At 40.9% G+C, this 22,433-nt stretch overlaps 1 protein-coding gene across 1 annotated transcript in view; it reads right to left on the bottom strand.

The window, feature by feature from the left end:
* Positions 1-22,433, bottom strand: part of ITGAV (integrin subunit alpha V) — a 44,345-nt gene that overhangs the window by 9,874 nt on the left and 12,038 nt on the right. Inside the window, exons 3-23 of the mRNA XM_059868282.1 lie at positions 18,156-18,247; positions 17,543-17,657; positions 16,256-16,317; positions 14,687-14,732; positions 13,134-13,259; positions 12,396-12,440; positions 12,181-12,224; positions 12,036-12,092; positions 11,595-11,647; positions 11,002-11,204; positions 9,854-10,045; positions 9,696-9,741; positions 9,046-9,147; positions 8,285-8,343; positions 7,474-7,628; positions 5,895-6,032; positions 5,338-5,405; positions 4,017-4,164; positions 3,587-3,679; positions 2,491-2,570; positions 755-835 (exon numbers count right to left, since the gene is read on the bottom strand). Coding sequence (XP_059724265.1) covers positions 755-835; positions 2,491-2,570; positions 3,587-3,679; positions 4,017-4,164; positions 5,338-5,405; positions 5,895-6,032; positions 7,474-7,628; positions 8,285-8,343; positions 9,046-9,147; positions 9,696-9,741; positions 9,854-10,045; positions 11,002-11,204; positions 11,595-11,647; positions 12,036-12,092; positions 12,181-12,224; positions 12,396-12,440; positions 13,134-13,259; positions 14,687-14,732; positions 16,256-16,317; positions 17,543-17,657; positions 18,156-18,247 — 2,005 coding nt within the window. The remainder of the gene's footprint in view (positions 1-754; positions 836-2,490; positions 2,571-3,586; positions 3,680-4,016; positions 4,165-5,337; positions 5,406-5,894; positions 6,033-7,473; positions 7,629-8,284; positions 8,344-9,045; positions 9,148-9,695; positions 9,742-9,853; positions 10,046-11,001; positions 11,205-11,594; positions 11,648-12,035; positions 12,093-12,180; positions 12,225-12,395; positions 12,441-13,133; positions 13,260-14,686; positions 14,733-16,255; positions 16,318-17,542; positions 17,658-18,155; positions 18,248-22,433) is intronic.

Genomic DNA, 22,433 nt, shown 5'->3' with positions numbered 1-22,433 from the left:
AATGTTCAGTTCTGTTCTCTAAGTTAAAAAGAGGAAAAAGGACACACATGTCATCCAAACAAAACCAGTGTGAAATACTGTGATGATGAGAAATGTTGGTAGACCCTTAGCAGTACAGTCCTAAGAGTAATTCAGCCCTGAAAGCAGTGAAGATACCAGTCATGCTTTTCCAGTGTGCCATCCCCACCTCTCAGATACTGAACAAATTTGTCACAATAATGAATGTAGTGGAACATTTTAAAAATTGTGACTCAGGAATCCAAGGTAACTGGTTAAGCAAGAGGACTTTGAGGTGGGACGTAGAGGTGATGAACTAACCAAGTCACTACAACATTAATACTATGCTTAAGACTGAAGGTGAGGATATTACAAACTTAAATTCCATAGAATCTTCAGCTTTGGTTTCAGGGGTTTTCAGATAAAACCCCAGTCGGTTTGTGGAGGAGAAAAGTGACCTGCAGAAATGTAAAACCACAAACAAGAGGGGTGACTTTTTCTTCTTCTAAAAAATATTTCCAGTGATGGAGGCACAAAATTCCTTTTTGGAATAAATTTTGTAGTTATTTAGAATTATTTAACATCCCAAGGTCCAAAGCCTGGTTAGAGAAAACACTACTTTATATTTGTCTTTATGATTAAAAATTCCCTAAAGCTTCCTGGAAAACTTATGCAGACCTGAAAGGAAGTTCGGTGAATATAAAGAAGCAAATGTGCAATGCTCCTTAAAAGTGTTTATTAAAATAGTATTGCTTACCCTCTAATTTCAACAGCTGCTGAAATAGCAAGGTCAGCCTGATAATATGCTACTGGGCTCAGGTTGTCATACAGGTTGGAACTGCAGGGAAAAAAGAGGTAAATTCTTAAATGAAATAAGCAAAGCATTTAATTAAAAAACCCTCCACACTTCAAAGAAATTGTATGTAGCATAGGGTGACTCCTGAGCCCCTGCAGGAAAGCCCAGTGGCTAAAAACTAAGGACTGGGTTCCAGCAAGTCCTCACCTAAATGCATGGAGCCCCCCCTCTGCACAGTTTGGGGGAGCCCCAGCAGGGAGAGGTTGGTGAAGGACACAGGGTTAATGCTGACTCAGAAAAAACAGGGGACACTCCCCCCTCTAAGTGGTGCTGGGAGACGAATCTTGATCTCCTTTGACACATCTGATTATCCTGTCCCCCTAACCAAACACTGTCCTTTGCAAAGAATCCTGAATCTTCTGATCATTCCTCACTGCTGCTGCAATCAGCAAACACCTGCAGCAGTGCTTGCCTCCTGACCTGTAAATACCTCACTCTTTTAGAGACTAGACCTGCTCTGCTAGGAACTCAGCCAGCACTGGAGATCTAGCTTTGTGAGTTTAAGACAAGCAGTGTGATCCCTAAAAGCTGTCCCAGATAATCCCTGGTGATGCCTGTCACTGTGAACTGTGATTACTCTGTTCCATGGCACCTCTGCTCACCTTTCCTGCACCCACGAGTCACTGAAGGAATTTCCTTCCATAAAGGGCCTGAAACTCTAGAGGAACCTCCCTTCTCTTCCATCAGGAGACAAGCATGGCTTGAGCCCCCTCCCTGACTCTTTCCAACCCTGTGACAGCAGCATGTGACTGCTGCTAGCCTAAGGAAGGTGACAGACACTCCAGAGTAGATCCCTTCCTGCAAAGAACAGTCCTGTGCCACTGGCACACCTTACCAGCTGATGGAGAAGGGAAAACTCAACAGAGAGCAATGGGAGACCAAAGAGATATTTCATGTGCCAAGGCCTTTGGGTGGTATGGCAAAAACTCTATCATTAATATAGAATGGCAGCTTTAAACTTTCCTAACTCCCATAGATGACAAATGCATATGTGGATGAGATTAATTTACTCACTACGTTAAAAAAAATAAAGCCCCTAAATGGAAAAAAAAGGTGGTTTTGGTTCACCATGGGGAAAAAACAAAACAGCTGTATTTGTACTGTCCATTAAAAACAACATAAAACTGCATTGGCTAAAGGTACTCCTAATGATCACATCTCCAACTTCAAATATCATCTGCAGAAGTTACAAATTCAGATTTATGTATCAGGTTTTCAGATGAAAGCCCAGTTAGCCCAAGGAAGGTGACAGACTCCCCAGATGTGATGGTTCGCTGCAGGTTTCTTCTGCTTGGACTGCCCATACACTGCCTGCCCTGGAAGACACTCCTCCTCTAAACACATTAAATTCTGGGTTTACATCAGAAGGAATTCAGAGTTCAACCACCAGTTTTAAAAGAGGGCTGTAAACCCAAAGTCATTCTGTGGGACCACAAGTGTCAGCAGAGCACGGTGATATGCACATACAAATATTCTTAATTTCTTCCTGTATTTAAGGAAACCTAACTCAGTGTGATTATTTTTCAAGCCATTACAAGGCAAGGACAAGAGGTTTAGGCCAGAGTGATACTGGTTTGCAGTCTACTTGCTGTGTGCCTCCTCTCCCAGGGGAGGTTCATCCTCAGAGATTTCCATACCTCCGGATTTGCAAGTCAAACTTGACAGAGGTGTCCATCTCAGACTGCTGGTGCACGCTGAAACGCAGGCCAGCCAAGAGCTGGGGGAAAAAAACCACTGTGGCTCAGTTGGAAGCACAATGAAACACACACTAAAAGCTTTCAGTGCTATTAGACCACAGTGAAATAGCTTGAGACTGCTGGTGATGAGAGACCACACACACAGAACTGGCAAATTAAAGCTGTCCAGTTCATCCTGGCTGGAAATGTGCTGCCCTCTCTTTAGATTACAGCCAAGGCATCACTGCCATAAAATACAAAATTAGGATTGCATCTTGCTCCCCACCCTTTCTTCAGCCATTTCTACACATAACTGAGCCTTCCCAGGTGTTGCAAAAAATATTGTAATCTAAAGAGCAGGGAATGCATTAATGATTCAAATTAATTCCCAAGGTTTGGTCTAAGTCAATTCCTATTTGCTTTAATATCTGTGCAGTTCAGCTTGATACACTTCCAAAGATTTTGGAAATAGCATTTACTTATCTGTACAAGATGGCTCTTAGAAGAACAGCATCATGAAATTGTTATAATTGTGACTGATTTTCACTTCGTTTCCTCAGAAAATAAGACTTACTATGTCATATCACCTTAAAATCTGTCTCACTAACAATTTTTTTAATTCTTCCAATTTCAGCTACATTTGGTGGAATTGTAGAGATTTCAACTAAACAAAACTCTGTCCTTCCTTATGAAAGTAGGCAGAAAAGAGATTAACTAAGAGAAATAAGTGTTGTGAGCTAGACCTTGATTATATCCTAAAAGATACACATCAGATAAATATAAAAGAAACATGAGGGACCAAAGTCCATTAATTCCACTATTTAATGAATGACTCATTTTGAGTTGCATCACAAAACTCATGAACACTCCTTCCAGCTTTTAAATTAGCTGAAAAGTTAAAACCAACTACCTCTGAACGAACCAAATGAGGGCAGCTAAATGTCAGGTTTAATCTTAAATTCCTGGGAGAAAACTTCCTGCCTAAACACTGCTGTGATTAAGGAAAATGAGACTTGCCCCCGGGTGACTGCCAGGCACCTGTTGGACCAAACCTTACCTTAGTTCCTGCTTTCATGGGATTGCCCAGGTCACAAACTACCAGGCGAGTCTGATTCTCTGTTTTAAATGCACATGACAGTCTGGCCAAAGCCTGCAATAAACCAGAAAGAAACACTAAGGAATGCCATTCTTTACATCTGAGCACCTGGATGAAAGTCTGGAGAGAAGTCCTAGATGTGCTGCATTAATTTTCATATCATTTCTCAGCCAAGTAATAAAATGAAATAAAATCTGAGTATGGAAGACTCCAAGGAGACAAATGTTTCTAATACAAGACAGACCTGTTCTCAAGGTTATAAAAGAGAGGGGCTTTGAAAAAACTGATCACTTTTTCAGTGCTTTGCTCCAAGACTGAAACGATAGAAGCCACTAGAGATTTCCACAGCAGCAGGTGAAATATGACTCCTGAAAAGCAGCTGGAATTTTACCTCATTGTTGCGAACAACGCCGATGAAATCTGCCTGGGGTGGAACCACGACGAAGAGCTCTGCTTCATAGGCTCCCTCCCCCTGGTTCTGGGCACTGACAATCAGGGTCAGGGGGTTGTCATCACCAATGTAGATCTGCTTCTGGTCACTGCAAGAAAACAGTGTGAAAACGAGTTCTGCATTTGGGTTTTAGACTGCATGGAAGTGACTGGTCTTAGAGAAACAGGAGACATTCTGAAATTTCAGAAAGATATTGGAGAAATCTGGAGGCAGTGCCTTTGCTTCAGGAGTGTCAGGAGAGCTCTAAGGTATTTTTAAAAAACCCTGTGTCTATAATCAAATAGATGAAGTATTACATGGATCAAGTGAGTACAAATGGAGCAAGTATTACGTGTTCTTTTGTAAGAATCTTGTCTGTAAAATGTACCACAAAACAAAAAACCACAAACACCCCTTTCCCACAGGGAACAAACCATTATGGGCAGCAAAATCCCTGTGCACGTTCTGGATTGCCACTTTGCAGAGGTACAAGCACATATTTATAACAAAACTCAAGGGAAGGCTCAGCTGCACAGAATAGAGCCGAGACCTCTGCAAAACCTTTGGCTCAGACACAAAGAGATTATCTTAGCAAACAATGTGTTTTCATTTCACCACCTGCAAGCATACCTCAGGGTATCTGCACTGATGTCAAATGTTACTGAGGTAGGTGTTTGCATGAATTAGTGCTCGTGAAGTGTCCTATCTACACTGTGCATATGCTACAATGCATTAAAAAACAGATTATGAGGTAATACAGTAAGAGAGGTTTTAGGCCACACAAAATAAAAAAAGCTCAGACTCATGAATTAATTACCACAGACAAATTGTTTCTTTTTTTAAGGTTTGATAAAAGATACTACCAATACCAACAGATTTTTTTTCATACATGTGAGAAGAGAGCCCTACTCCTCCCTTTGCTGGATAAAATCACATCTTCACTGTCTAACTAAAATTAAACAACACAACAGAGATACAATGGCAGCCAGCAGTGGTTGGTTCTCACTACACATGCCCAGCTTAGCAAATAAATAAATAAATATGGCCTACTTATAGTGGAGGCTGGGGTGGGAGTGGAAGTGGTGCAGCACATGCTGAAGACATTAGGTTACAAAGCAGAAAACAGGTTTTCTTTAAAGCATATAAGCCTGAATTTGGATTGCATCCAATGAGGAGTCCTACTTATTTCAACACATCCCTTAAATAAAAGTAGTACCAGCTACTGAATTCTAGAATTCAGGTAGGGAAATTGCTTTTCCTTGTATTTGTGTCATGTATTTACCTTTCTACTGACACCTCCAGCTTTGGCTTGCAGATGTTATCATCCCCACAATCCAGCAGAATATGGGCCTATGGAAAAAGCAAACACATACTGTTGTAATAATTCCTTCATCTGTTCTAACATACATCTACAATAATTCTGTTTCACTAGCACATTAAAAAAAAATTCTACATAGCTGGCTATGAAATATTTTCGTGTCATTAGTCTCAAGAGAGAACAAATGAGTTTTTATATGTGGGGGTCACTGTGCCTCATCCTGCCCTACTGCAATTCCAGGACTTAACCTTAACCATCTTTCCATACTTTGAATAATCCCTTCATATTAAGGGATTAATGCTCTTTACAACCAAGTGTAAAAATTTGTAAAAAAGGGCAGAAAAACTATTTATATTACCTTAATAGAACTACAGGGGAAAACAATGTACCTAGAGCAGCATAGCACGAGAATGGATGAGAGCCTTGAATATTAACACTTGCAGGACCAGTCTAACTGATTTTCTCCCTAAGATGAACCCCTGCTCTGAGTTCTCTGATCCCAGGCTGTGTAAGCAGTGTACCTGTCTGCTCATGTTAGCAGGAGTGAACTGGTTGAGGATAGGGTGCAATCCTGTTGCATCTGCAGCTGTTCTGTAATCCAGACGATATTCCATGAAAATAGTGATGGGAGTCAGCTTGTCTCTGAACTCAGATTCGTCCTGAGGAAACCAAACATTTGAATCACAACTCAAATGCAGTAGAAATGGAGAGGCCAAAACATGAAAACTTCTGAGCTCTCTTCAAAGCAGAAAATCTCTCGTCAGAAAACCTGCACAATTTTAGCAGTACCATGCTTGTTTAAAACATGGAAAACTGGAGCATACAGAAATATTAAGCCATGGAAATCCAGTAGAGCCTAAAGGCTACACAACTCTGCTCTTTCCTGTCAGACCAACCTCAGCCTGCTTCTAAGATCCCTCAGAGATACTCATCTTTGGACTTAACAATTTTTCCTTCCTGAAATTATTACTTGGCACTTAGAAGCTGCTGACTTTCATGTTGTTCATTTGAAATCATTCTGCTTATCAAATGTTGATCTTGCCTTTCAGAGAACTTACAAACCATCTCTTAGCTTTACATCAGCCACAGATTTGCTCAGTGTAAACTCTGCTTCATTTCTGAGAGTAATGAAAACTACTGATTCTAGCGCAGCTCACTTCAGGATCTTATTTCAGAAGATGTCTTCTATGGGCAGAAACTTATGATTACCTATAGTTTAAAATGGTTTTACACCTCATTTGTGATCATTTCACATAGGTCATGTGTCATTACTTCATGAAAATATCAGGTGGAAATGTGCTAAATCTTTACCAACCCTGAAACCTGAGATGTGGAAATGTGCTAAATCTTTACCAACCCTGAAATCTGAGATGTCTAATTCTGTATATAACCCACTCACAAAAGTCAGGTCACAGAAAGTATTACCTACCCTCCGTGAATCCTTAATGATTGCCAGCATTTTTGTTTTTTTTTTTTTTTTTTTTCTTTTTTAGTTGGAAGCAAGTATTGTTTATGTTTCATTTATAAACAGAGATAAATCTGAGCTGCAGAGAACTTACATAGCTACACACAATGTTTCTTCTACTGATTAAAACTTTTTAATTGTGCATCTGTTCACATTTGTGGGGATGAAAACAGAAAGACTGAGAAAAAGCAAACTTAGTACTTCAGCTTTCTCCATCTCTTCTGCGACTTGCTTATTTTGGCTTGTCAGTTGCAGGTCCATTTTTTTCTTCAACTTTTAACCTCCAATATAGAGGGGAAAACCCCTGCTTATTGACTTTCATGTTCCTTGGAAATTACAACTAATTTGGTGCCTGGATGACTTATCCAAGAAGTCCATAACAAAGACCTGAATTGAATTTCCAATGCATTTAGGGACCAGGACCTTAGCCACAAGAAGATTCATCATTCATGCTGTAACAGCAGCACTAATTCAGGACAGATGTATGGTTTTAGTAATTTCAGGTCCATCCATTGAAAATAAAATTTTTTCTAGCATTTTTTTCTTGTTGTTTTTTCTTTAAACACCAAACACAATGAACTTATAACAGACAAAGCACCAAAAATTATTTGCCTAGAACATGAATGGCTGCTTACCCTCAAGAAGGCATCGAGTTCCTCACAGTTCATTTTGCCCCCCTTTGTAATTGTCATGTTCTTAGAGTGGCTGGGCTGTTTGCTGTGCAGAAACAGAGCTCTCCTGATGGCTCCTTTCTGCTTCAGCTTGTCCAGCAGCAGCTCCACCTGGAAATCTGGCCAAGCCAAAGGGTTTGGGTTAGGGATGTTTCATTCCATTAAACAAAGGGCAGAATGCCCTCAGAAATTGAGCTGACCACTGATTTCAGCTGCAATGAAAACCTAGTGCTCGCCCCTCTTACAACTTCCAGTTCTCTCCATGTAAAATCTGTCACTACATTAGTTCTCAAGCACTGCTGCTGTCCTAAATTGGAGACAACTTAAACACTTGTTTGAAACAATCTTTCCCTGATTCTGATCCAAGAATCTGATGAAAAAAGTCACTGCTATCAGTCAGAGAGTCACAACCTCAACAGGATGTGGCAAGTTCCCTGTGGTTTGTCTGTATCTCCCAGGCCTAGCAATGCACATATTTGAATATTCTTGACTGAAACTCCCCTCAGTGAGAGTTACTGTAAATTCTGAAAGACACAATGGGCTTTCCAAGATTGGTTAAACACATAATTGAGCACATGTTTAAAGTCTCAGGTATGGTCAAAGGACTTCTACACCACTGCAGCCAAAAAATCCTGCTGAAGGGTCCCATGCCACCCAGGTGGCAGCAGTGGCTGCAAAGGGCACCCAGCTGTTTGTCATGAAAACAACAATGACCAGTGCTCATGTCTGCAAACAATACAACAAAACTTCCAATTTTGAAACGAGCTGAACTTACGGAGTGAGTTGGGGAGCTTTCCTTTGCCATCCGCCTTTAGGCAGAACTTTACTTTGAAGCTGTTTGAGAGGAAAAAAAAATTAATTTCACACACTTTTTCTCTCATTTTCTTCTAAAATTCCTCACTATTTATTTCCGTTCAGACGTAGCCTCTTCTGGAGGCTCTAGCTCATTCCCAAAAGCTATTTTCTACTGATGGAAGAGAAGCTAATCTATTAATAAGTAGGCAGAATTGCAGGCACTGCAAAGCTTTGGAGTCTTGACTCATCTAGGGACAATCACCTGTGGACTGGAATGTTTATTTCTGTGATCAAATGAGTCTGATTTTTAAACTTATCATACTGACCCTGAAAAGAAAGCAGTAGGAGGGGAAATGGGTTGGGATGATAGCCTGGGAACCAGAAGCAAAATCAGTTTACAGAGCAGCATTGCCCCAGTGTGTATGTTAGTGGGTAAAAGCACTGCAAATACCCTGTGATGTGCTGATGTCTTGGGAACACCCTACTCTGCTCAACAGGGACACCTGGCAGTCTCTGCAGGTTTTGGGACTCAGTCTGGCATCTAAAGACAGTGCTGGTCCTCCAACTGCTGTAAGAGAGTTCTTATTTTGTATTTTCTGCCCTTTCAGAAAAATCCGTGTTTGTCCTTTTTTTTCCTACTTAGCTGACTAGACTTCCTGACACCTTTCAAAATTGGAAAATTACAAAATTAAAACCCAAGAAGTCCCTGCCCTCAAAGGAAAACAAAGATACTCTGCTTACCAAGAAACTTTAACATCTCCCAGTGAACAGGCTTTGTTTTCTGGGTTTAGAATGGTTGGATTAACTTCCAGGGCAGCATTTACTCTAATAACTGGTCTAGCCCTGCAAAGAAAACATCCTCTTGAAGAGCACTCAACACCATGTTTGACAATGTCCCCCCCTCGTGCAATATACACAAACAGAACTCTGCAAACACACGGTATTTAGTGAAACCACAAGAAAAACAAGTAACCATTGACTGGATGAAGTTTTTCTGTGCCCTTTCATTTCCATCAGCCACAACATGGACAACTGTGCAAAGAGGAAGTCCTATCTACTTACAGCACAGGCCAATATGTTTTCCCAAAATGAGTGAGCTGGGATGAGAATATTGGGATTGCAGCTGTTGTGTCAGAATCTAGAAAACTGTCACTCAGAAAGCCTTGAAGACAGCTTATTAATGTTTTCTCCTGACTACGTATTATTGAGAAAGATGAATTTTAGGCAGCAGGTAGGTTTTCTCAGTAAAAAAAGCAGCATAGTGATTTTTCACCTCCAGAAGTTTGTACAGCAGAGTGCCAGATTTTCAGACTTCCCTGATCATGCTTTCTTTTGTAGCTCCAGAACTCCACTGAGCTCTCCCTCAGGTACAAGCACAGAGGGACCCTCACCTGTACAGAACAGCTGTGTCAACACCAAAGGCTCCAACAATCAAGTCTAGAAAGAGAGGAGACACATTACACATTACAACTTGCTTTGGGAAATAGGCTGTTTCTCAAGGGTGGGGCTGCTTCTGAGTTATTGCCAAGTGCCATTTGGGGCAGAGGACCTGGATATCCATTTTTGTCCACATCTGTGGCTCCTTTCAGTGAGTAGCCAAAGCTGGGGGGCATAGTGCGAGCAGCCCACTGCCCTTCCAAGATCTGGGATGGGATGGCATTCAAACCACTTGCTCCTCCATTGTAGATGTACACGAGTCCTCTCTTGTCCTCTCCACCATATGGTGCAGCAACTGCAATGTCTGAAAACCAAAAGAAGAATCATCAACGTCTCCAGACACAAATTAGAACACATTTGTGCTTACATCAATCAATAATTTCTCAACAGACACTAGACTGAGCTAAAGAATAAAGTAGGGATTTATTAGGAGGCCTCAAAGGATGCACCTTGGGCAGCACAAGAGCCCAGCCAGGGATACACCCCAGGTGAACCCAAAATGGTCACAAAATGCACGACTGGTCATGGGGTCTCTCACTTTTATAAGTTCTGCCCCATTTGCATATTGGAGTTAATTGTCCAATTACAGCCTTAGCCCATGAAGTCCCACCCTGGTTATTTTTGTCTCTTCAGTCCATGCTGTTTATGCTCTTGGGCTGAGACTTGGATCATTTGTCCTTGGTCCCCAGCTAGGGAAGGAATCGTTACCATTTCCTGATATGAAGCTCAGCATTACACACTAAAGCAGAACAGAATCTGAAAAATATAAAAGCTAAAACCTGAGGCGTCACCCTCCACAACCAGAAGATCCTAATCAAGAATCAGTATTGTATTTGCAGGGAATGTCTCGACGAAGGTAGGAATGATGAAGCTGACTCCGTGTTCTCAGAAGGTTAATTTATTACTTTATAATACTATAGTATATTAAAAAATACTATACTAACTATAGTAAAGAATACAGAAAGGATACTTACTGAATGTTCAAAAAATAATAATGAAAACTTGTGACTCTTTCCAGAGTCTCGAGACAGTCTGGCCCCAGCTGGCCAAAGAGTTGAAACAACTCACACCAGAATCCAATGGAAGAATCCCCTTTGGGTAACCAATCTCCAAACACACTCCCCATGAGCAAAACGCAGGAGAAGCAAATGAGATAAGAACTGCTTTCGTTTTCTCAGCAGCTTCTCAGCTTCCCAGGAGAAAAATGCTTAGCAAAAGAATCTTTTCAGAGAATGTGAATACCACAAATCAACATCCTACCATTGAAGCCATCCTGATCCAGGTCCCCCAGGGGGGCGATGGAGCTGCCGAACCGCGCAAAGATCTCAAAGCCGTTCAGCTTTGCTGTCTGAAACCCTCCCGAGGCCCGCTGAAGGCAGATGGTTACTTGGCCAACCTCCTGAAGCTTCCCATCTGAGCTTCGATCCATGAAAAGAGGGGCTCCAATAAACAGATCTGTGTAACTGGGCCAAAACAGGACAGAGCTCTTCAGCAGCAGCATGAAAATTCATTCTCTTCAGCACTGAAGTCAACACTCAGATGAAAGCTAACTATCTTTAATTTCAACTGAAGGCAAATATTTATTGGCCAAGTAAGCACAAACATACAGAAATCCAATGGACCTTAAGCATGTGAATATACACATGTATTTATGTAGATAAATGCAAAAGCAAACCTAAAAATGTTAAAACAAATGTGGAGTGTTAGCAAAAGAGTCATGCAGATGTGTTGAACCAGCAATGAAGAAAGAAATCTATTTTGTGGGAAAGACTGTTTAATAAAAGGGGTTTTTTTTTTCTTTCCAGAAAAAAGTTGGGTGGCATTGGTGAGAAGAGGGAGAAGAGGACCCTTACTTGTCCCCGTCGATATCTGTGGCAGCCACTGAATACCCAAAGTAGGCAGCCATCTGGAAAACAAAATTCAAACCAAACCTATGAGTTGTAGTGACACAAACAAACAAGTTTACACAAATCTGTACACAAAATACATCAGGGTGATGATAATATATGCCACGAATTTTTTTGTTCCTTTCTTTTTTGTTTCTCTTCCATACTCTGTTAGAAAGTAAACCCACGGGTTACTTCTCCCATTTCCCCTTTCATGATCCAGCTCTTTCCCAGCTCTCAAAACAGGCAGCATTTCCTCTATTTAAATAAGATTTGAATTTCCTCAGACTTCATAAAATGTTGCTTTGGAAATCAAGCCAGTAATATAGAGACTATTATCTAGTACCCTAAATACTGTTGCAACATAGGAAAGGCTGCTGGTCGCCCACCACGGTCAGAGGCACCCACCTGCTCTCCAGTGAAGTTGTACATGGAGGACATGTTTCTCCCATTGTAAATGGACACCTGCACGTGAAGAAATACACATTACAGCATGCCAGCAATAGTCACCTTTTTTTATTCATTGTAAAGTTTTATGTTTCAAAGTTGTTACCATGCCCAGAGTTCTCGCTGCCCGTGGGACTCCTGACACAAAGTCTGAAACATAAAGCAAGACACAGACAACAGTCAGATCCCAAGGCACAGTGACTTTGTCAAACAGAGCAGCTCAGTCCTAGCACTTGATGCATTTCCCTGTGCACTGTACCACTGATTTGAAAGATCTGCCCAGCCAAGTAAGTGATGTTCCTTCTGAAGCAAGGGGCTTACCTTCAATGCCATCACCATTGAAGTCTCCAACAGCCACTGAATAACCTGCAGAGACAAGATGAGGCTTTAAAAACCTTATTAAACCTTTCATCTCTCTTTACACTGTGTGTCTGAGCACAGTCCTCCTCTCTTCATCTTAAAATGCACTGGTAAAAATATTGCCTTGCAGCAGCTTTGACTATGAAGAGCTCCAGGAGTGGCTGTAACTCATCAGTATCCAAGAACTTGAGATCAGAAGATGAAAATTTTAAAATTATCATCCTGGGAATTGTCCTGGTATATCCTTGCTTTTTTCCTGAGTCTGGTTAGATGTACATCAAGCAAAATGGTGATTTCCCACTCCTCACAGGCTTTCTTTCAAAACATAATTCTTTAACATTTTTTATTTTGTTTTGGTAGGTAATTTAGAAACAGCTGCTTTTAAATAACAAATAAACAAACAAGTCATATAAAAATCATGCCTCTGCCATTCCCATATTCAGCCTGAATCACAGACCATGTGAAATCATGAAAATACTTCCATTTATTTTATCATTGGGTGCTTTTTGAATCAAGCCTATGGCAAAATAACTACAATAAATAACTACAATTCCATCGTACATAAATGAGTGCATTTTCAGGAATGGAGCGCCCTTGTTCTGTGTTAGATGTGGAATTGCTGGTTGTGTGATTTAGATGGAAGCACCAGCAGTGGCAGGGAGTGCTGCAGGTGGAGGTTTCTGGTTTCCCACCACATACCCAAGTAGCTGTCATCAAAAGCAGCACTGGCAGGCCTGGTGGCTAGCTGGTCATCATACTTGGTGCTGTAGACTTTGGAGTCATACTTTGCCACAATCTCTGTCACTCTGTCAGAAATCAGCTGGCCTAAAGAGAGAGAAAAGAGCTGAAAACCACAACCAGAATTCACTGCCCTCAAAAGCAGCGGCTCTTCCACAACACCGACCAGAGAGGAGCCAGCCAGGGAGGACACAAGTGAAAACGTGGATCCCACTCCAGCAAACACGTGTTCACAGATTGAATCAAGGGCACACACAGGGTTCTCACTGAAAACAGAGGCCAAACTAAGGCAGGACTTAGAAGGCAGGGGTGAGATATCATACACTCATGGTTGTGCAGAACTGAGCACTCTGGGTGCTCCCTGCTGAAATACCACAACGGGAGAGCCTGTTTTGGCAGACAGGAATCCAGCAAAATGAACCAAAGTGAGATGAGCACAGTGCCGTGCCATGCTCTCCATTTTCACTTCATCAGCCACTAGGTGGTGACTCCTTCACGTTCTTTTCTTCAAGTCTAAATTAAAGCTTGAATCACCAAAAACCCCATTTAGAATGGCACTTCACATACATATCCATACATGTGTGAAGGGAAGGGAAAACTCCTCCCAGCAGCTCAGCACGTGGAATTAAAGTTTAGGATGAAAAATCTTGTTCTCAGAAGCATACTATTGTCATCTATTCAGAGCCAAGTGGGCTTTTTTGGTAGTAGTAGAAGAGGACGAGGTTGTTTTGGCAGATGACGTGTCACTTTTGCCAAAAAGCAATAAAAAGAAACCTAATTTATATGATATTGTATCTGCAGTTTAGCTTTAATCATTCAGTTTTATTTGTAATTCAAAACACAGGACTGGAGCAAGCCTCCTGTGCTGCTGCACCTACATGTAGGCTGGCATGATACAGAAAATTTATTAACAAATGTTAGAAGCTCCATTAAAAAGCAGGTGGAGTTTGGCAGCTGTGTCCTGATTACAGCAGCACCCTCCTTTAAACAGAGAGCTGCAGTTAAAGGCTGAATAACCCTGAGTCCCCCAGGAGTAAAGTACACAGGTAATGCCAGGTAGAGGTAAAACGTGCCCCACAGCACAAACCAGTTAAGACAAATGCAAAACATCTTTGTCATCAGAGGGAAACAATGAAATTCCCTTTAAAGGGGATATTTCTCATTGAAAATGCACTCTTTGTTTGTGTGTCAAATTATGAAATATGTACATAGCAAAACAAAATACGATAAAGGAAACTTTTCCTGCAGATAAAAACAAATCCCAGGTTTCAGGAAAATGCCCTTATAATGATCATGGAATTATTTAAAACACAAAGGACATCTACGCTATTATTACTACAACCATCCTCTGTGTTGCCTCGATTATTCAGGAGATATTCTCAAGGACAAAGGAACATTTCTGTCAGTTTTCTTACTGACAAAGACTCTGGAAGACTGTGGATCAAAATGACTGAGAGGATAAAGAGAAAAATCATAAAGATCACTTTCTCTGTGACTTAAATGATATATCTCACCTTGCCAGTAGAAACTTCCAGGTCCTCCCAGCAGCACCCTGTCTCCCTTGGAAGGGAAGAAAAAAAGTAAGACAGAAATAAAAATTAAAAACACACGAAGCACATCTAAAGCCAGACAGAACCTCCTGTGTTTGTGGGAAGAAACCCCACACATGTACATCACTGTAGCTCTGCTGACCACCACACATTTTCCTTTTCGAAGGAGTGATTAATTAGAAGTGCATATTGTAAAATGCTAACAAAAAACTTCAGTGACTATTTCACCCATTTAGAATTCTAGGCAGAATTCTGTTTTTATTTTAACAGACCCTTCTTCCCCCGTAAATGTACGGCCACAGGAACACAATTAGGAGAAAACTCAGAGTGTTACATCATGTTTTGGGGTCAGTACACAAAATAGTGTCATCTTCTGCCTCTGCCATTTTCTGTAATTTATCATTAGAAAAGCTTAATTCAGAATAACTGTGATGCAATTCCCCCACTCCATATTTCCTGGCACAACTCACAAATTCACAAAACTATTTTATGAAACTTTAACCACATTAGCTATCCCAGGGTTGGGAATTTGCTCTGTAAGTATTGAATTAGGCCATAGGCTTTGCTGCATAATTAAACCACTTATTCAGGTTTTAATCCTAAAAACTCCTGTATTCACCACTCAGAAAAATCTGGGTCAGACATTTGGAGATACACCCTGGCTTGCCCACTCTGAGGTTTTGGATAAGAGCCCAAAGTTGGTTTTAACTGGGCCTGGAAGCTGCACAGTGACCCTGAGGGTGTGTGCAAAATAACCCCAACACTCACAGCCCTCTCCTGCACTTGGCAGTGTCCTCTGGAGGAAAACCAAGAGTGGCCCTGGGCAAAGAGTGACGGGATATGACCTCATCCTGAGATGTGAGAACCCAAAAAAAGGGCCACATCCCAAATAGGGCTTGCATGGTCTTAACACATCCTGACTCTGCTCAACAATTTCACTGTACAACATAAAACAGCACCTTCTCAGATCTGTGCACAGTTTTACTGTGCTTGGATTTCAAAAGTAATTGTGAATTTGAAAAAAAAGAAGAAGAACTAGAACAGGCAGGGAGAACACAGAAGAAACACAAGTCAGTAAAACCCCCTTGTACTTCTGCTGGCTGATGAGAAAATCTAACCTGATTCACAAGCACAGCTCCCTCAGCTGCTATTCCTCAAGAAGTAACAATAGCTGTAACACCAATCTCGTGTCTCAAAAACCCTGACTATCACACTGAATCCCCTCGAGGACCAGCTGCAGCAGAGGGGTATGGCAGGCAGCTGGGAGAGCAGATTATTCGCTCAGGACACCGCTCATACCAGAGGGGAAAGTACTCTGCTCTCAAGAGGTTGGGAGAAACAGGTTTATAAAAGCTCTTGAACTGGTTTCAAGTTATTTTTTTGGTTTATTTATAAATTTTGTTTGGCTGTGGGTTAGCTCCCCATGAGGAACAGTAACATTTGGTTTCATAACAGCTGTGATTCTAAGTGCTCTGTATCAGGAGGGTTTGCAGCTGTCTGCTGACCCACAGAAATGACAATAAAATCACATACCTTTGTGAAGTCAATGCTAAATCCACCTTGGCAAAATCCCTGTCCATCTGCATCGATAGTTGCTACCAAAGAAAAATAGGATAGAGAAGAATACTTAATTTATTTTTCTTCTCTGTGTCAGCACCCCATCAGTTGCAGTACTGCAGATACTTTTCAGTGCATCTCCCTATGCAAACCTGCACTCCTAAACTTGAACCTTGCAATACTTTTCTCCTTAATCAGTATTTTCTCTTTATCAACAACTCCCAACCAAATGCTGTAACAATTTGAGGGCTGGCCTAATAGACACGTAACATTAGAATGTGTTCTAGCACACTCAAAGCAAAGAGCAACCCCATGTTCCTTTGTATTTAACATTCTAAAGTCCTGGGGAAAATGTATTTGCAATTTCTATTCAGGAAATAAGATATCTAGAAAAGAGAGGATAGTTTTTTCTTTTGGTATGGAAAAGAAAGCTGAATTGGCTTAAAACAAAAATAACACACCTTGCTGAAAAAATATCTCCGTACTGAGACTCATCCCAGCAAGAATTGTTATGGCTGAATCAATTTGAGGATTATATAGCTTCAGAATAGAAATGCTGGGAGCTCCTTATCTGAAAGTGTGACTGCTTAACTAGCCTGACTTAATTTAATACTTATTATTTAACTTCTTGTTATGTTGGACCAGGCTGGATTTTATTCCTGCTGTTCACAAATTATTTTCAGCAAATAAAAAGTCAATCCTAACTTCAAGTTTTAGGTTATAAAGTTCTGAATAATCTATCAGCCCAACTGGAGGAAATAAATGCAAAGCATTTGGAAAATAAGACTCCAAATGTCCAATGGTTAATATAATTCAGTACACGTGCTTACACACAGGGACATCAGAACCTACTTTTGCAAAACCTTGTCTTCTAAAATGAGCTTGCACCTTGATGTACCTGAATAATGATAAAATACTTGAGATCCATAAGAATCCCAGAGCTGTTCTTTGAAAAAGCACTTGCTACATAATTTTGCTTGAGTGATTACTACAGAATTGGTCCCTTCCACAACAGAAGTCCTCAAGTCCAATAATTCCTGGACCTAAGATTTTCCTCTGGCCTACAGCAGAGAAAACAAGGCCTGCATCATGAACCTCAGCTGGAGGAGAACTCAGATGTCTGGATCTAGTTTTTAAGTTTTGTTCTAATTGCTATGCACGGAAGGGAGAAACAGCTGTAAAACATTCCATTCCAAAATGCACACACAATGTGACACACGAGGAATTCCAAAGAGAAAAGCCACCTAAGAGCCCCACACTTACTTGACCTGCAGGGAGCATATTCCACAAATTTTGACCCAGCCAGCAGGTAACAAGTTCCTACAGGCTCTCTCTCTTGTTTTGTTTCAGTTCTCCAGTGGTACAGTGGGGCACAGGCCTAGGGAAGAGCACACAACAGTGAGGAAACAAACTCCTCTTCAAAACGATGGCGGTATCAAGTAACACAATGAAATTCCAGTTTTCTACAGAAAAGCAACAAAAAACCTGGCAGATGTATCTTGTGTTATTAGAGGACGTGTATGCCATCAGCAATGGGGCAGAATCACCACCAGTTTTATAAATAGCTAATTTATATCAAGAATTTTAGAAATATTATTTTCTTAAAGCAACAGCTGTGAAGCGTTTATCAAGAATTTATAACACATTCTAAAACTTCATTAAACTAATTTTACTACTTTCCTTAAAACTAGAAAAAAATGCTCCCAGCTTTGTTTATAAGGAGTTAAGCAAAGCCTAGCTAAGAAATTCTGAAGAAAAGACAATTCATGCTGATTAGTGGGAGTTTGTTTAAATTCTAAGTTATCTGGATCTCTTCACATTTTCTTCCACTGCAATATCTCAGTACTGATGCATCTGAAGGGTGTCAAAGACCTACCAGGATTTTATCATTTTGGGATCTCACAGAGGCTCCAAACCACTGATGAGACTTAAATTCCAGCGGATCATCAGGAGCAAAGTCTCTGTTACCTACAAAGAAAAGAAAAAAGCAGCACAATTTCACAGGGACCTGTACAGTAAAAATGAAAAAAAACTAAACCACACTAGGCCATTGGTTTTGGTGCATACAGAGAAAGCCAGAAACAGCAACATTGGAGAATATCACACTTTGATGGAAGCAGGCTTTAAAAATTATGTATTAGTATTTTCTTACATCAAGGGCCCAAACCAGCTATTTTTGCACACAGAGCATTGGTACAATGCTGATTAGCTGTAGAAGCTCAAAGTTTATAGCATGTTTGACAGCCACACAGTGAATACCTCAGAGCTGAGATATTTGGCTCCCAAGCAGATTACAGCACTGCTCAAGGAGCAGAGCCAAAGCCCCGCCACCACTGATGCTTCTAAAAGAAATATTGCAAATATATCCATTAAATCATGTGAGCTTTGGCTACAATCAGCAATGAGATCCTTCTCCTAATTCCACCAAGTGGCAACATCTCTATTCTGAGGGTCACTGCAATGCACAAAGCAGGAAATTTACAAATGTAAAAGATAAGGGGAAAGAGAGCAAGGTAAAGACTGAGTAATTTGCACTGGTGTCTGTTCCATGATGCTGGCTGGCAGAAACAAGCAGTACTTCTGCAGGTGTGAATGGTAAAGTAATAATATTAATAGAAGATATATAGCAAATACATATTTAGCAAATAATACAATGATATATAACATATATAATAATATTTTTATAGATACACATATATAAAATAATGGAATTATTTGGTGTTTCTTGTGTACTTTCATTGGCAAAAATGAGGGGAACCTTGCCAGCATAATGAGAAAATTGATGTAAGACTTTGAAAAACATGCCTTTGCTAAAAGTTCCCTAACTGGCTGATTTAGAGAGCCTAAAACTACAGGAATCGATGAGGCAACAGCCACACCTCACTTGCAGAGTGCCAGGGGATCCCCTGACCCAGCCCTGCTATGAATCAGAGACTGTGGCCACTTGAACCAGAATTTCCCTGCTTGTTTTACACCTTGTAAAGAATGCTTTGTCTGCAGAGATTGTGTTACTTCCCTTAGGAAAGTCCCATGGAAAAGAAAAAAGAGATTTTAATCTGCCGACTCAGCCAAAGCAAGCATCTGGACTATTTTTGCTCTCAGATTAGAACTACACAGAAACCAATGCCAAGCACATTGCAACACAGAGAACTATTGTGGTTTTTTCTAATGTCATCAAAGGCAACTCAAACCCCACCTCCCTTGGTCACCTCCCCTCCATCTCTTACTGGGCTGGTGCTAAAGGCTTGGAGGGTCTGCACATCTGCACAGATTTATGCACATTGAACATAAATCATTGCTGATGCTTAGCACATCTGCACAGATTTATGCACATTGAACATAAACCATTGCTGATGCTCAGCACATCTGCACAGATTTAGGCACATTCAACCTTTATGCTCTCACCCTTGCACAGGCTAAAATGTAGCTTGGAGACCTGCATGTCACCTTTTAATGGTACAGAAAAACAAAACCAAATCAGGATCTTTTCCAAATAGGGAACTGCCTTTGACACACAGATTTTTCTGTTCCCTGTCTTTAACTATGGCTATCCACCCACAGATAGTTTTGCTCAAAGGCATGACTGGGTGTGTTTCAGCTGAAGCTGCCACCCAAAGGGGCAGCAGTTCCCATTTGCTCTTGTCCCCAGGTTCATTCCTGCTGCCCGTGTCTCTCTTGGCACTACTCCCCTGAGGTGTTCATTCTTGGCACCTAAGAATGAACCCTCCTAAAAAAGTATTCAGCAGGATGAGGTTCCAGCCCATGGCTGCATGGGGAGGGGAGCAGTGCTAAGCTCCTGGGGAGAGGACAGCAACACAAGGCTGGGAACTATATCCTTTTTGACACCAACAGAGATTTAAAAGTGGTTAATTCATCTTTTAACCACACCCAGGGTTACGCAGCCTGAAAGACAGATTTGGCTTCTGCCCTCTACTTCTCTGGCTACTCTTAAATACAAAGAAAGCCTCAGGTCTATTTGCCAAACACAGCTTTAAACAATGCTAAACTTGGGGATAGTTGCAGAGTGGCATTTGATACTTTTCTGTTGGATAATAGTACAGCACTATGTATGCATGGCAAAAATGAAAGCTGGTAGAGCAGTTCCATAGTGTAAAGCACAATCCTATTGTCCTAGGTCCTATAAAGGTGTCTAGGATGCAAACCTCCCACTCAAGTTTAAAACAACAGGCAGGAAGTAGAAGGAAAGGCTGAGCTGTAATAGGGAGTGAGCTGCCATTCTGCATTATCACCCTGATTTTATCTCAGCTGCCAAGGAAATGAGCTCCTTGAAGTCTGGGCTGAATAATAAGAATTAGAAATCCAATAAAAAGAAAGCCAAGTACTGGTTACTGATGCCACCTGCCCACGGTCTGTGCTGGCTGAGGTGGAGAAGAGGGGAGCCAGCAGAGCAAGCAGCACAGGCCAGAAAAGCTCCTCTCTGCCCTTTCCTGCACACCCTTCAGCTGCCAAGGAGGACAGTGTCCAGGACAGCATCCCTTGGTGTTTAGGGGACAAAACTGTTTTTCTGCAGTATTAAAAAGCCCTGATTCAGCTCTAAATGGAGGGTAATATTAGAAATCACTGTGCTTTCAGATACAACCAGAAGCTGGCACATAAAAATCCCAAGTCCCCGAAGAGGAAAGCAAACGAACATGACCACAAAGACAATGATGTGCCAGATGGAGTTTATGTGCCAGATGTCATGACTTCAGAAGCCAGCATCGTCATTTCTGAAGGCCTGAACAACAAATGAAGAATTCTTACAAAGCCCCACCACCCCACAGAAAAATGTGCTCCATGAGGCAATTTGGCAAGCTGGATTTCATTTATTTATAGCACCTCTATTGCAGCAACACACCGCAAACATCTCAGTCGAGCTGCCCGTGTCAGTGCAACCATCACAAACCAAGACCTGCTGCAAGGCCAAGATGCCTTAGACTGAGTTTCTCTTGTATTCAAAGCTTCTTTAAAGCTGACTGAGGGGGTCTTAGGGAGAGGGCCTTGAGTTCAGCTTGAGAATGGCTGCAGCACTGGAAAGTGCACGAGGACAGAGGATCTAGACCAAGTGGAAAGTATGTACATTGGAAACACTGACAGAAGGTTCAGGTAAAAAATTGATACAGGCCAAATCTGATGTTAACTCTCCATTAGAGAAGAAAAGTAACCTTTTTTTACCTATACTAACTCAGAATTCTCCCCAGGAAAACCTGTGCAAATAGATTATAAGCCTTTCTCTCAGATCCAAAGAGAAACTAATTTTATGAGGAATTCTGGAAAACACACACTCAACAAAAATCCCCCTGCTTTAAACAAGAAAACATTTGAGTTTTCTTCATGACTGGTAAAAACAAACATTAAAACACTTAAACGTGAGCCCTCACTGAAGCAGTTTTAACCACAGTTAAATATTGAGTAAAGTAGATGTGTCATGGGAAGGTACAGGACTGACTTCAGTGTTTCTGTGTTTTATTACAAAGAGCCTGACTTGATTATTACTTTATCTTTGTATAATTTTTAGTGGTAGTTATATACACATATATTTAAAAAAAAATTTAAAAAGAACAAGCCTTCCCCCATACTCCATAAAAAACAGTACCTACCTTAAATGAACCAAACTGTATTACAGGTAAGATTTAAGCATCCAGGGATTTATAAATCCAGCCCAATACTTTGATGGATTATAATCAGCCTTAGTACTATAAGGGTTCTTGTAGCCTTTTCTTGTATTCCTAGAATTTCAGAATATTCCAAAAATACCCTACACATGTCTTTAGGCCAATTATGTACATTTTAATCATAAAATCACAGAAGGGTTTGGGTTTGAAGGGACCTTCAAGGTCATCTTGTTCCAACCTCTCTGCCATGGGCAGGGACACCTTCCACGAGACCAAGGTTGGATTGAGCTCAGAGCTCTATTCACCCTTGGCTTGAAAAAGCCTTTAAAAAGACATTCAAACAAATATATCTAGGCAGGACAAACTATATTCTGACTGGATTTATAAAAGAAAACATTCAGAGTTTTTATACAATACCATTTGTCATACTAAAATGGCAACTCCTCCAGGGACTTGTACTTGGTCATTAATTCCAGGATTATGTCATATGGCCACGGGATATTATTTCCTGTTTGTAAAGGCAGCTTCTGCCCTGGTCT

The sequence above is a fragment of the Haemorhous mexicanus genome, chromosome 26, assembly GCF_027477595.1.
Source record: "Haemorhous mexicanus isolate bHaeMex1 chromosome 26, bHaeMex1.pri, whole genome shotgun sequence".
Taxonomy (NCBI): domain Eukaryota; kingdom Metazoa; phylum Chordata; class Aves; order Passeriformes; family Fringillidae; genus Haemorhous; species Haemorhous mexicanus.
Note: the sequence above shows the minus strand (reverse complement) of the source record. Positions and strands in the feature narration are given on the sequence as shown.